General features: G+C 44.9%; 1 protein-coding gene across 1 annotated transcript in view; it reads right to left on the bottom strand.

Annotated features, from left to right (window-relative positions):
- Positions 1 to 9,832: 9,832 nt before the first annotated feature.
- The window catches only part of LOC130016857 (60S ribosomal protein L31-like), a 30,362-nt gene continuing 26,374 nt past the window's right edge, over positions 9,833 to 13,820 (bottom strand). Inside the window, exon 2 of the mRNA XM_056107553.1 lies at positions 9,833 to 10,209. Within this exon, the coding sequence (XP_055963528.1) occupies positions 9,833 to 10,209 (377 nt within the window). The remainder of the gene's footprint in view (positions 10,210 to 13,820) is intronic.

Raw genomic sequence — 13,820 nt, 5'->3', positions numbered from 1 at the left:
GTGACGGATGTAGTGCTGGAATTGTGAGCATGAAAACCATTATTAACAGTATCTCAAGTCACAGAATCTCAATCAATAAAAAAATTAAAGAAATGGAGTCGCTCAGCCACCTCGGAGCAGAAAAGAGCGCCAGTTCCAGCGGACCGATCCACCGCACGCGCCGCGGTCCAGGTTCTAGCTACCTCACCATGACAAGGAGACGGAAGCAAGTTCTTTGCTTATTATTTGCCCTTCTCAGACTGAGTCTTGCAGAGACAGGGAGATGTCCAGCAGGAACCTGTCTTGCGAAAAATGGAAGTTGTGTAGACTGTATCTTCGGGACTTTTACTAATGGCAGTAATTCCCTTGATGCCTGTTTACCCTGTCATGTCTGTGAATCAGGTCAAATAGTAGTCAGTACGTGTACATGCACCCAAGACACAGTGTGTGGATGCAAAGTTGGCGAATGCTTTGATGAAGATTCTCCTGAACATTGTGTGCCATGTAAAAGCCGCAACAAACAGTCCAATGGAACTCAGAATATTTGGATTGCAGTTGGAGTTTCAGTTTGTGTCCTGCTGGTGCTGTTGGCCTTGCTGGCATCATGTGTAATTTATTGTTACATAAAGAAAAAGTCTCAAGCTTTTCCGGACTGCTTGAAGAACTTATGGTATTTGGTCTTGGCGAGGTGCAGAAGACATCCCCAGACAGCATCTGAGACCCGGCAAAATGACCTCAACGAGAGGGAGAACCCCACTGAGGTTGGGAACGACGATGAGAGTGAGGGCCAGGATGGATTTCTGCAGGACATAATGGACTGTGAACAACAGTTCGAAAGCCAAGCACAGGCTCCACTCACAGCTGGGACCGTGCAGGCCCAGGGAGATACCATTCAGGTGCCCACAGGAGCTGGACAATCTCAGGAGAGGAGGAGGCGTCTTGTTCCAGTGGAAGGCACCAATGGCGCTGAAAGCCTCCGGTTGTTCTTTAATGATATTCCAAGTATTGTGTCTATTCACTGCTGGAAACCAGTTATGCGACGCCTGGGCCTTACAGAAAATGAGATCAGTGCAGCCGAATGGGAATGCCCAAAAATACATGAACAGATGTATAAAATGCTGGTGACATGGCAGGAAAAGCAAGGGATGGAGGCCTCACCCAACACCCTGCTAGATGCCTTGGAAGCTCAGGGGCAAAGAGGGACCAAGGAGATAATGCAAGACAGACTGGTGAACTCTGGAAAATTCATCTATGAAGATGATGGGGCTGGCTCTGTTGTGTCCCATTGATGTAGGCAGGTAGATAGGGAAAGGCTCTCTGCAATGAAACAAAGTCTCATAGAAGAAGAATGCTAGGACCAACCCACCCTGTGGAGACAGAGAATAAGGACTTGATAAGACCATCCCCAGACCCTGAAGATATGGGCCTCCTCCCCATGAAATTCCTCCTTTCCGAGAACCCCCCTTTCAATCCGGTTGACTCCAGCGACCCAGCCCCAAGGAGATTCCAGGACATTCCAAGTCAGATGATTCTCGAACCCCCTTTCAATCCGGTTAACTCCAGCGACCCACCCCAAGGAGATTCCAGGACATTCCAAGTCAGATGATTCTCGAACCCCCTTTCAATCCGGTTGACTCCAGTGACCCAGCCCCAAGGAGATTCCAGAACATTCCGAGTCAGAAGGATCTATAAGGCCATATTTACAGCATTCAGCTGAAGAGAAGAACAACATGGAGGGCGGGATCCACAGATCCCGAAGAAAGAAAAAGAAAAAAAACAGGTTCCAAAAAGAGCCGAGATCATCGGGAAGCCCCAGATGGGGTAGGTACCGCATCCCGCCTCCCCCAGATGGAACCCCGGTGACCAGAAGCCTCTACAACCACAGCTCGAGTATGCGGGAACTTGGACTTTTCCTCAAATGTGCCGGGACTGCAACTCCCAGATAACCTCAGATTCCGGAAGTCACGCCCACAGCCCGCCCCCCAGCGCCATATTTACAGCATTCAGCTGAAGAGAAGAACAACATGGAGGGCGGGATCCACAGATCCCGAAGAAAGAAAAAAAAAAAAAAAGGTTCCAAAAAGAGCCGAGATCATCGGGAAGCCCCAGATGGGGTAGGTACCGCATCCCGCCTCCCCCAGATGGAACCCCGGTGACCAGAAGCCTCTACAACCACAGCTCGAGTATGCGGGAACTTGGACTTTTCCTCAAAACCGCGCGGCCGCTCACGCGGCCGCACAACATCTCTCTATATACAAAGTAAACCTTGGGAAGTAAACCACCCAACGTTTCTCTCTGAAAATCATAGTTAAGTTTGGAGCACGGCCACAGCCCCAGAAACACAAGGACTTAATGCAGAACCCAGCAGCTTGGAGCAGAAAAGTGAACGGGCTATGCGTTAATCCAGGCCATCATGACTGTTCGGAGGGGAAAGGGTGTTGCCCCATTCGCCCTCTCCTCTCTGGAAAGAAAGATGGCGGCCACATGGGAGCCTTGTGGACAGCAGGTATGAGCCCGGGGTGTGGGGGGCAACTAAAACCTCATGGGAAGGGGGGCGTTCCGGTCCGTCCTTCACGCCCTACCGAGGTCACCAGTTGCCCCCCACTAACGGCTCTCCAGCACGGCCACTGCCCCAGAAGCACAAGGACTTAATGCAGAACCCGGAAGCTTGGAGCAGAAAAGTGAACGGACCATGCGTTAATCCAGGCCATCAGGTCTGTCCGGAGGGGAAAGGGTGTTGCCCCAGTCGCCTTCTCCTCTCTGGAAAGAAAGATGGCGGCCGCATGGGAGCCTTGTGGACAGCAGGTATGAGCCGGGTATGTGGGGGCGACTAAAACCTCATGGGAAGGGGGGCGTTCTGGTCCGTCCTTCACGCCCTACCGAGGTCACCAGTTGCCCCCCGCGAGCGGCTCTCCAGCCCGGCCACAGCCCCAGAAGCACAAGGACTTAATGCAGAACCCAGCAGCTTGGAGCAGAAAAGTGAAAGGACTATGCGTTAATCCAGGCCATCAGGTCTGCCCGGAGGGGAAAGGGTGTTGGTCCCTTCCGCCCTCCTCCCTCTGGAAAGAAAGATGGCGGCCACATGGGAGCCTTGTGGACAGCAGGTATGAGCCGGGGGTGTGGGGGCGACTAAAACCTCATGGGAAGGGGGGCGTTCCGGTCCGTCCTTCACGCCCTACCGAGGTCACCAGTTGCCTCCCGTGAGCGGCTCTCCAGCACGGCCACGGCCCCAGAAGCACAAGGACTTAATGCAGAACCCGGCAGCTTGGAGCAGAAAAGTGAATGGACTATGCGTTAATCCAGGCCATCAGGTCTGTCCGGAGGGGAAAGGGTGTTGCCCCAGTCGCCTTCTCCTCTCTGGAAAGAAAGATGGCGGCCGCATGGGAGCCTTGTGGACAGCAGGTATGAGCCGGGTATGTGGGGGCGACTAAAACCTCATGGGAAGGGGGGCGTTCCAGTCTGTCCGTCACGCCCTACCGAGGTCACCAGTTGCCCCCCACTAGCGGCTCTCCAGCCCGGCCACAGCCCCAGAAGCACAAGGACTTAATGCAGAACCCAGCAGCTTGGAGCAGAAAAGTGAAAGGACTATGCGTTAATCCAGGCCATCATGTCTGCCCGGAGGGGAAAGGGTGTTGGTCCCTTCCGCCCTCCTCCCTCTGGAAAGAAAGATGGCGGCCACATGGGAGCCTTGTGGACAGCAGGTATGAGCCGGGGGTGTGGGGGCGACTAAAACCTCATGGGAAGGGGGGCGTTCCGGTCCGTCCTTCACGCCCTACCGAGGTCACCAGTTGCCCCCCGCGAGCAGCTCTCCAGCATGTCCACGGCCCCAGAAGCACAAGGACTTAATGCAGAACCCAGCAGCTTGGAGCAGAAAAGTGAACGGACTATGCGTTAATCCAGGCCATCAGGTCTGTCCGGAGGGGAAAGGGTGTTGCCCCAGTCGCCTTCTCCTCTCTGGAAAGAAAGATGGCGGCCTCATGGGAGCCTTGTGGACAGCAGGTATGAGCCGGGTATGTGGGGGCGACTAAAACCTCATGGGAATGGGGGCGTTCCGGTCCGTCCTTCACGCCCTACCGAGGTCACCAGTTGCCCCCCGCGAGCGGCTCTCCAGCATGGCCACGGCCCCAGAAGCACAAGGACTTAATGCAGAACCCGGCAGCTTGGAGCAGAAAAGTGAACGGACTATGCGTTGATCCAGGCCATCAGGTCTGCCCGGAGGGGAAAGGGTGTTGCCCCAGTCGCCTTCTCCTCTCTGGAAAGAAAGATGGCGGCCACATGGGAGCCTTGTGGACAGCAGGTATGAGCCGGGTATGTGGGGGCGACTAAAACCTCATGGGAAGGGGGGCGTTCTGGTCCGTCCTTCACGCCCTACCGAGGTCACCAGTTGCCCCCCACTAGCGGCTCTCCAGCCCGGCCACAGCCCCAGAAGCACAAGGACTTAATGCAGAACCCAGCAGCTTGGAGCAGAAAAGTGAAAGGACTATGCGTTAATCCAGGCCATCATGTCTGCCCGGAGGGGAAAGGGTGTTGGTCCCTTCCGCCCTCCTCCCTCTGGAAAGAAAGATGGCGGCCACATGGGAGCCTTGTGGACAGCAGGTATGAGCCGGGGGTGTGGGGGCGACTAAAACCTCATGGGAAGGGGGGCGTTCCGGTCCGTCCTTCACGCCCTACCGAGGTCACCAGTTGCCCCCCGCGAGCAGCTCTCCAGCATGTCCACGGCCCCAGAAGCACAAGGACTTAATGCAGAACCCAGCAGCTTGGAGCAGAAAAGTGAACGGACTATGCGTTAATCCAGGCCATCAGGTCTGTCCGGAGGGGAAAGGGTGTTGCCCCAGTCGCCTTCTCCTCTCTGGAAAGAAAGATGGCGGCCTCATGGGAGCCTTGTGGACAGCAGGTATGAGCCGGGTATGTGGGGGCGACTAAAACCTCATGGGAATGGGGGCGTTCCGGTCCGTCCTTCACGCCCTACCGAGGTCACCAGTTGCCCCCCGCGAGCGGCTCTCCAGCATGGCCACGGCCCCAGAAGCACAAGGACTTAATGCAGAACCCGGCAGCTTGGAGCAGAAAAGTGAACGGACTATGCGTTGATCCAGGCCATCAGGTCTGCCCGGAGGGGAAAGGGTGTTGCCCCAGTCGCCTTCTCCTCTCTGGAAAGAAAGATGGCGGCCACATGGGAGCCTTGTGGACAGCAGGTATGAGCCGGGTATGTGGGGGCGACTAAAACCTCATGGGAAGGGGGGCGTTCTGGTCCGTCCTTCACGCCCTACCGAGGTCACCAGTTGTCCCCCGCGAGCGGCTCTCCAGCACGGCCATGGCCCCAGAAGCACAAGGACTTAATGCAGAACCCAGCAGCTTGGAGCAGAAAAGTGAAAGGACTATGCGTTAATCCAGGCCATCATGTCTGCCCGGAGGGGAAAGGGTGTTGGTCCCTTCCGCCCTCCTCCCTCTGGAAAGAAAGATGGCGGCCACATGGGAGCCTTGTGGACAGCAGGTATGAGCCGGGGGACTGGGGGCGACTAAAACCTCATGGGAAGGGGGGCGTTTCGGTCCGCCCTTCGCGCCCTACCGAGGCCACCAGTTGCCCCCCAATAGCGGCTCTCCAGCACGGCCACGACTCCAGAGCACAGAAACCAATTTCTTAACTATCTGACTTTCAGTAGAAATACTTCCAGGGTCAATAAGTAAAATAGCAGAAATCCAAAACCAACATATAATTCTTGAACCCAGCTGTAGAAAGCAAATCACTTCACAATGCTTTGTCAGCATGTCTGATTCGGGGGTGGGGGGGTAAACTCTAAATAATAGTGGTGAATCTTTTATTGAAACAATGAATCTAATCAAAGCAGATAGAGTGTTAACTAGAATTCATCTGCCCCAGCCCCACAGGGACTGGGAGGGGTGGGGAGTGGGGTTTTATTGGGGTTCTTCATGGTAAAAAATAAGTTTTGGTAAAGGGAAATGTGCTTGATATTTGCATGACTGAGACCTAAACCTGAAAGCTTTGTAACCTTTCCCATGGTGATTCAATAAATAAATAAATAAATTTAAAAAAAAATTAAAGAAATGTTCACCCTTCTAATTAGAATTATATTTAACCATATCTCACTTACTAGCAAATGGCTGGCTTTCCTTTATTTTTCTTAATTTTATTATGTTGCTTATTATCTTTTAGCACAAGGGTTAGTCCCATTATATGCAATATAACTACAAGGAATTGGCATATTCCATCACTCCTTTTGGTCTACAATTTCTATTTTCCTTTGTTCCTTCACTTAAAAAAATTTGTTGTGACTATTTACTACTTGACTGTTTTTTACTCGAAATTATTCATAAACTCAGTGATTATTATTTTATTTCATTGTGCTGGTGATTACAATATTATTCTTGTGCCTTAAAATTAATATCACACCACTTCTTCTCACTCACAATAATATTCCCTCACTCAGTGCTCTTGGTATATTATTCTTTTTGTTGTACCTCCTGAAAGTTTGGAGATTGTCTTAAATTCTTTTAATGAGTGAGCACAATTTTGTTTTGCATTTACTGCCACATTTGTCACTGTAAGTGCTCATTATTTGTTTCTGAACTTGTGTGTCCTTTAGTCTGTGCTATTAATTGCTTCATCCCATCACTGTTCTCTCTTCCAGGATTCTAAGTGGTCTGTATCTCAGACAGTGTCACCCATTTTGCTTCTTTTCAGGTTGGATTTAGATCTACTTTTAACTCTCAGGGCTTCAGTTAATATCATTGTTTGTCACTTTATTGAATCCTCCTTGGCATAACCAATAAGTTCTAATATCTGATACTGCCACTTTTCTAGAAGACTTATTGGATGATTTTTAGAGACCCAGTCTCTCTGCTGATATTAATCATATTTGCTTCTGTTTTCTTCTATTTTACTTAATACACATATAGTACGTTGGAGTAATTCATGAGATCAGAGCCAGGAGTAACCTCTGAGCATTGCCGGATGTGACTCAAAGAAGCCAAAAAAATATTAATACACATTATAATACTTAAAAAATAATATCTGGTTTTCAATATTGGCAGTTGTTTATATTCTTTATCATGGATTATAGATTGTTGCTCTCTGGTTTGTCTCATGGTATTTTATTTTATGGCAGACATGACATGTGTCTCTTGTGAAATAAATATCTATGACATGAAATAAAATAAAATATAAAACATAGTGTGTAGGCATTTTTCCTTTGAGAGAGAATTCATTTATCAACCATATGACAGCTAGGGCAAAGACTGATCTCTTTGATCCAATTAGGACTTGAACCATGTCGGATATAGGTTGCCAGATAACTACATTTTAATTTACTTTGGGTTTCAGATGACAGATGGGTAGGACCTGTTTCATTGGATCCTGCAGGTCTGTGAGCACTGATATACTCCGGAACTCTGGATCTGCCTGGCCAGTTCCGTTTCCAATCTTTTGAGCCGCTTTACCCCATGGGAATAAAAACACTTGGGAGAAAAGCAGAGAGATGTGGAAAACTGGATGGTCTCCTTGAATGCTGATCTGTATGACAGGAATCTATAGGACCTCTGGTTCCTGAGTAGATTCCTCCTGACTATGGCAAACCCAAGTCATGGGCTGGAGGAGAGTAGAAGAGTCATTAATCCTCACCTACAAAGGGCTTCTTTGTATCCCAACACCATTCTTTTCGAGTTACTTTCCCCAGAATTCTCTCTGAAATGATATATTTTCTATTTGTAGATTAATTTTTTTAATTATCAGGGTTGTGTTCAGAAAATAACTAGGTATTGTCCCTCCAATTATTAAGTATATACTTCACCCCATAAATCCACTTTAAGGAATTCGTTCTCTAGTACAAATGTATACAAGGAATGTTCTCAGCATATTTTACAACCAAATCAGAAAACAACCTTGAAGAGAGGAGAGCTTAGATAGTTACAGAAGCTTTGCACTTGGGTAAAAAATAAGTGACCATTGAGAAGGAGACAGATGAGAAGAAATTAAAGTTATTTTCAGTTGACAAGGACAAGACTATAATTCCGATTGTGAAATGTGAAAATATTTGTGACTGTATTTGCATAAACATATATATGTGCATTTGTGTAGGAGAGAGACAGAGACTAGAGGAAACAGAGACATTTTGTGTTAAAAATAGAAATAGGAGGGCTGAAGCAATAGTATAGCAGGTAAGGCCTTGCATGTGGTCAACTGTGGTTTAGTCCCTGGCATCCCATATGGTTCCTCCATACCCCACCAGGGCTAATTCTTGAGTGCAGAGCCAGGAGAACCCTGAGTATTATTGGGTGTTGCCCAAAAAGAAAATAGTAAACCAACTGAATTTCTAAGGTCAGATGAATGGATACAGAAGCTGTGCAATAGCACAAATATAAAATTACAAAGTGAATATTACACAATAATAAGCAAAAGATAAAATCCTGCAACTTATTGCAGCCTGGATAAAACTGGAGACTATGGTGTAAAGTGAAATAAGTCAGGGAGAAAAGGACATATATCAGATGATCTTACTCATCTGTGACACACTGACACGAAAGAAGGCAATGACAATATGGATGAATGAATGACTAACCCTTGGCTTTGGAGCACAAAACTGAAATCACTGAGTAGTTGTTGGGGGCTTGAGGAGGGATGGAGGAAGAGGAGACTAGAGGTTATGTAGAACAGGGAGGAGGGCATTGGGCACTTTGTTGGTGGTGAAGATGTAGTAATCTTCTCCAAAAACCATGAAAGTTATGAAAATTCTTCCTATTATAACTGCTACCTAAAGTACTGGGTAGCTCCGTCCTACCGTTGTTCATCGATTTGCTCGAGCAGGCCCAGTAACCTCTCCATTGTGAGACTTCGTTGTTAACTGTGTTTGGCATATTGAATATGTCACGAGTAGCTTGCCAGGCTTTGCCATGCGGACGAGATACTCTCAGTAGCTTGCCGGGCTCTCCGAGAGGGGCGGAGGAATCAAACTCGGGTAGGCCAGGTCGGCCACATGCAAGGCAAATGGTCTACACACAGTGCTATCATTCCAGCCCTAAAGTACAATATTAGAAAATAGAAATAGGCACATTAAATTGTCAGTAATGCTTGCCTATGGTTAGCGCACTGGGATTGGTCTGGTTCATGAAATACTTTGATATTTTATTCTATACTCATAACTTGAACTTTTCGGTTAAAAATTTCTTGTGGAAAGTAAGCTATATCAAAATGAAAAAAATATTGAAAAAAAACAAACATTCAATTTTTCAAGAAAAAGTTTTAATTTGGGAAATAATTTAGGAAATTTCAAAGAAATGAAATGGTTATATGGTTGAAAGCTAGCCCTTGTGAAAAAAAATTTTAAAAGTCAAAATGACATTAACAAAAGTTATGAAAATCACACATAACTTAGTAATAATTTGAAAAAGAAATTAGGATTCTTATAAACAAGCAAGCTTGTAAATGGACAATTTTGTCTCCATCACGTATACATAAAATCTGAATTAACAGTATATTTATTAAAATTCTCAGTATTGCTTAGTTGACCTGATTATTATTATTGAGGCTGATATTAAAATAACTTGCTATCACTTAAAAATGTAAACTGGAAGCGTTTGCCTAGACCTAGAAAGCTTACGATAAGTTTTGACATCCTACTCTCATACTGGGTATTCTGTTCAAATAAAGCCTTTCAAGAAATTGGGAAAACAATTTACATTTATATAATGAAATAGATATATTCTATTTCAGAATTATTTACAGCAAAATGCTCAATAATGGATAATCCCTTACATTGGCACATACATAATTCATTTAAAATTGTACCTGCAGAATATAAAAACATTCTTTTTCATTTTAGAACTTTTTGAAATCAGCAGCTTAGTTCTCATCCACATTGACTGTCTGCAGATTTTTGAAAGTGGTGATGGACACATAGGCAACCCACGTATAAAGTTGGTTTGGTGAATCTTCATCCTCATTCCCCTTTCTGGACAAACGTGCTTGAATTCGATATGGGACATTCTTTATTCCTTTGGTCCAGACAGCTTTGTTGAGCCTGGTGTTAATGCACACATCAGGGGTGCTCATCTTCATGACAAACTTCCAGACCTCTTTGAATACCTGAGGTGCACGCTTCTTGAAATCCACTCCATGGATGCACTTGTGGATGCTGATGGCGTATTCTTGGGTCATCATCTCATTGATGGCAGAGCAACCCTTCTTATCTTCGAAGCCCTTTGCGGGAGCCCTTCTGCCTGGCACAGGAGAGAAAGGCTAAAAGCATTTTAAAACAACATTTCAAAATGTAGGGTGAGGGGCTGGAGCAATAGCACAGCGGGTAGGGCGTTTGCCTTGCACGTGGCCAACCCGGGTTCGATTCCCAGCATTCCATATGGTCTCCTGAGCACCGCCAGGGGTAATTCCTGAGCGCAGAGCCAGGAGTAACCCCTGTGCATTGCCGGGTGTGACCCAAAAAGCAAAAAAAAAAAAAGTAGGGTGACTATCTAAATGTGCCAAAAAAAAAAAAAAGAAAAGAAAGAAAAATCTGACTAAAGGTAAAGGAACAGAATGAATAAAATTGGGAGAATTCCTATTATTAGGAGGCTTGTTTTTTCTTTCTTTAAAGTGTATTTAATACTTAGATAATCACAGTCTTAGGGTTTCTACATAGGGATTCATTTTAGCTTTTTTCCATGTATAGTGTTTGTATTGTGAGATTGAGATATACGTTTAATATCGCAGAATTTAAGTTTCTTGCTTTGGGAAGTGCCACTACTGTTTTAAAATTCTTTCTAATTTTTCACCATAAGGTTAAGAGGCTGAATCTCACCAATTACACCTCCGAAGGCTTTCTATTTTCTGGGAAGTTTCTAGAATCTGATTCTAGAATCTGTTTCTTGATCTTTTTTTATTTAGAATTTAAATATTTTATCCTTTTTGGTTTTATGATTTTAATTTTATAAAACTTACAATTTTCAGTTTGAGCACCCCTCATCTGGAAACACAGTTATTTATGTCTTTTTGCCTTTTCTTTGTCATCTGATAACATTGTCTCCTTACTCTCAACTAGTTACTATCCGTATCCATCTTCCTGTTCCAAATATATCTTGAAAAGCCCTTTTTGTTTCCTTTGGCCTCAACCTTCCTGATTCTATTGTTATCAGCTCCTGACACGACATCATCTGCGTTTTTTCAACCCTCTTTATTGTCAGTGAGAAGAGTTTTTAATTCAACATTCTCATAAAGTGACTTCTACACGCATATCCAGTCTTGCTCCTCTTTTTAATCATGTTCCAACTGCTACACTCAAGGCATTCTTGACCTCTCTTTAAAAATAAAATTTCAGGCATTAATATCAGGTCCAGTTACAAATGTTTTTGGAAAAGAGCTCCCGTAGAGAAAGAAAGAAATGGGAAATATGTCTATTTTTAATTAAAATGTTTTTTTTTTCCTGCAGAATGAAATGACAGTGACATTTCTGCAGAAATGACAGCCTTCTTTACTAAAAGAAGGCCTTATTTAAGCATAATAATTGAGGAGGCCAACTCTTCCTAGCAAATTTTAAAAATGCTTGAGACACAATGTTGCAAAGGGAACCCACAGGTGACCGAAAATATGCAGGGGACTGTGTCCCTGTGGACTAGATGGCTTTTTATTTTCATGGCATTAATTTCCCACTGCATTTCTAATTTCCAAATAATTTTTTGCTGGAGTAAAACCTGCTTGTGTAGGTGATTCTTGTCAGCATCTCTGGCAGGTACCCATAAAACAGGCTGGTTAAAAGTCAAACGATGTTATGTGAAAGTTCTTTTGTTTACAAATGTTTAATATGCTGGAAAAAAAAGATACAGCATTTGGTTATGAGGCATGTGCTTTGAGTCTGTTCAAAGAACAATGAAACTGGCTTTTGCTTTGTTTTGTTTTCTGTCTGCCTCCAACATCTTTGTCTTCCTTCAATAAACGTTCAGCTTAGTTCAAAATAAAAAGCTCTGGTGAGCATAACATTGATTCTAGTTTTGGTGTTTGAAGAGCTCACTCCCAGGGAACAGTTTACAACACTTCTGCTCCTAATACAAACACTGAATTTCTCCTTTATGGAATGGTACACATTTTGGAATAGAAACATTTTTATAGAAGGAATTTCATGATGTTTGGCCACTCTGTAGGGCATTTGATCTGTCAAACCTAGTGAAATTGAAATGTCACATGACTTCAACATAAACCCCTCGGCAGACTTTCGTGGTTTGGTACTATGTGTTCTGATGAAAATGCAGTGAGTCATGGCACATTTTCCACCTCTCTGCCCAAATTCCAAGCTAAATTCAGATTTTGGTGGTCAGAGAGGATTTCCCCCATTTTCCACTGGTAGACAATGGGGAAATTATCTGAATTGCAGTATTACTATTTAGGTGAGTACTGAGATGTTTTTTGTGAATCTGTTCGTGGAGGGGATGATGAATAGTAGGGTGGCATTCTAAGAGTTAAACAGAGACTTACACTCATAGACACATGAGCACTTACAAGATGAGAAATATACGCATATCACCGATTTATATGGCTGGTTCTCTAGTTATCACTATAAAAATATTTATATCCATGGGCATCGATGACTAGTTTCATCTTTCTGAAAGCAAGCCAGGAATGACTGCTACTGATAGAAATAGAAAAACAATAACATTAGCACTGTTTTGCACCATCGACCAGGGAAGAAAGGGGACAAAAACTTGTTGACTCTTGTTATCTAGCTTTTTGGTGTCACTGCAATTTTTTTTTCTCCCATTACCCTGTGGGAGGTAAGAGAAGCAGGCAGAGTTTCACGCTTGTCAGAGGAACCAAGGGGCAGGAGGACGGGAGGTGAAAATGAAGTTCACCTCCAAAGTGCTCGCGGAACTTTTTCTAAATGAAAAAAGAAAGAAGAGTACAGGAGTGACTCCTTGCTTTAAACTAGTATTTCCAAAAGTGTTCAATAATGGCCCATTACCCTTGGGGGTATGATGAAAAAAATCCAGGGGGGCGTGGTAGTAACCTTGGGTGCAACTGGGTGGGTGGGTGGGAGGGAGGCACTTTCTCTTTGTGTCTTAAAGAAAGCAGATTTCTAGGGGTTTGTGGGGAATTTATTTTCTGAAGAGGGGACACTAGACCAAATAAGTCTGGGAACCCACCTCTGCAACTCTAAGCACATTAAGAGGCCTTCCTGTTAAGTCTGAGTGGCTTTAAGAGAATCAGTCACTGGGCTGACTCACGGGCCTAACTGGCCCACAGTGTGACAATGTTGTTCTAGGTGATTTTCTTTCCTGGGCTTCTAATTCCATGAATTGTCCTAATTTCCAAATTTGGGTTAATGTTACAGAATATGAATTTGGTGATGTCTCCATGGTTTTATTTCCTGAAACTGTATAAACAGTTAAATGATCAATTTAATTTTTAATTTTTTTGAGTCTCCATGAGATACACAGTTACAGAGTTGTTTGTGATTGAGTTTGAGTCATAGAATGTTCCAATACACATCCCTTCACCAGTGCACGTTTCCCACCACCAATGTCCCCAGTCTTTCTCCCGCCACCACCCCATCCCCACCCCTGTCCCAGCTTGCCTTTATCTGATTCCTCCATTCATAGATGCATAATCTCTAAGGGAAATTGGCCTTCAGGAGCAGATTTTCTTCAATTCAGCATTTTTAGAGAAGATAAAACCTTGTTCCAATTTGGCAAGCATCATATTATAAATTGATTTAGCAGATCCAACTTGCAAGAGAATTGACTGGACATAACTGAGGATGAAAGTTTCAGGTAGGAAAGGAAGAAGTAATCAGGAGTGGGATGACTTTAGTGTTTATGATCCTACCCAAGAAGATTAGACCCTGAGT

This window comes from Sorex fumeus, unplaced genomic scaffold (assembly GCF_029834395.1).
Source record: "Sorex fumeus unplaced genomic scaffold, SorFum_2.1 ptg000169l, whole genome shotgun sequence".
Taxonomy (NCBI): Eukaryota; Metazoa; Chordata; class Mammalia; order Eulipotyphla; family Soricidae; genus Sorex; species Sorex fumeus.
This window is presented reverse-complemented; position numbering and strand designations above follow the sequence as displayed.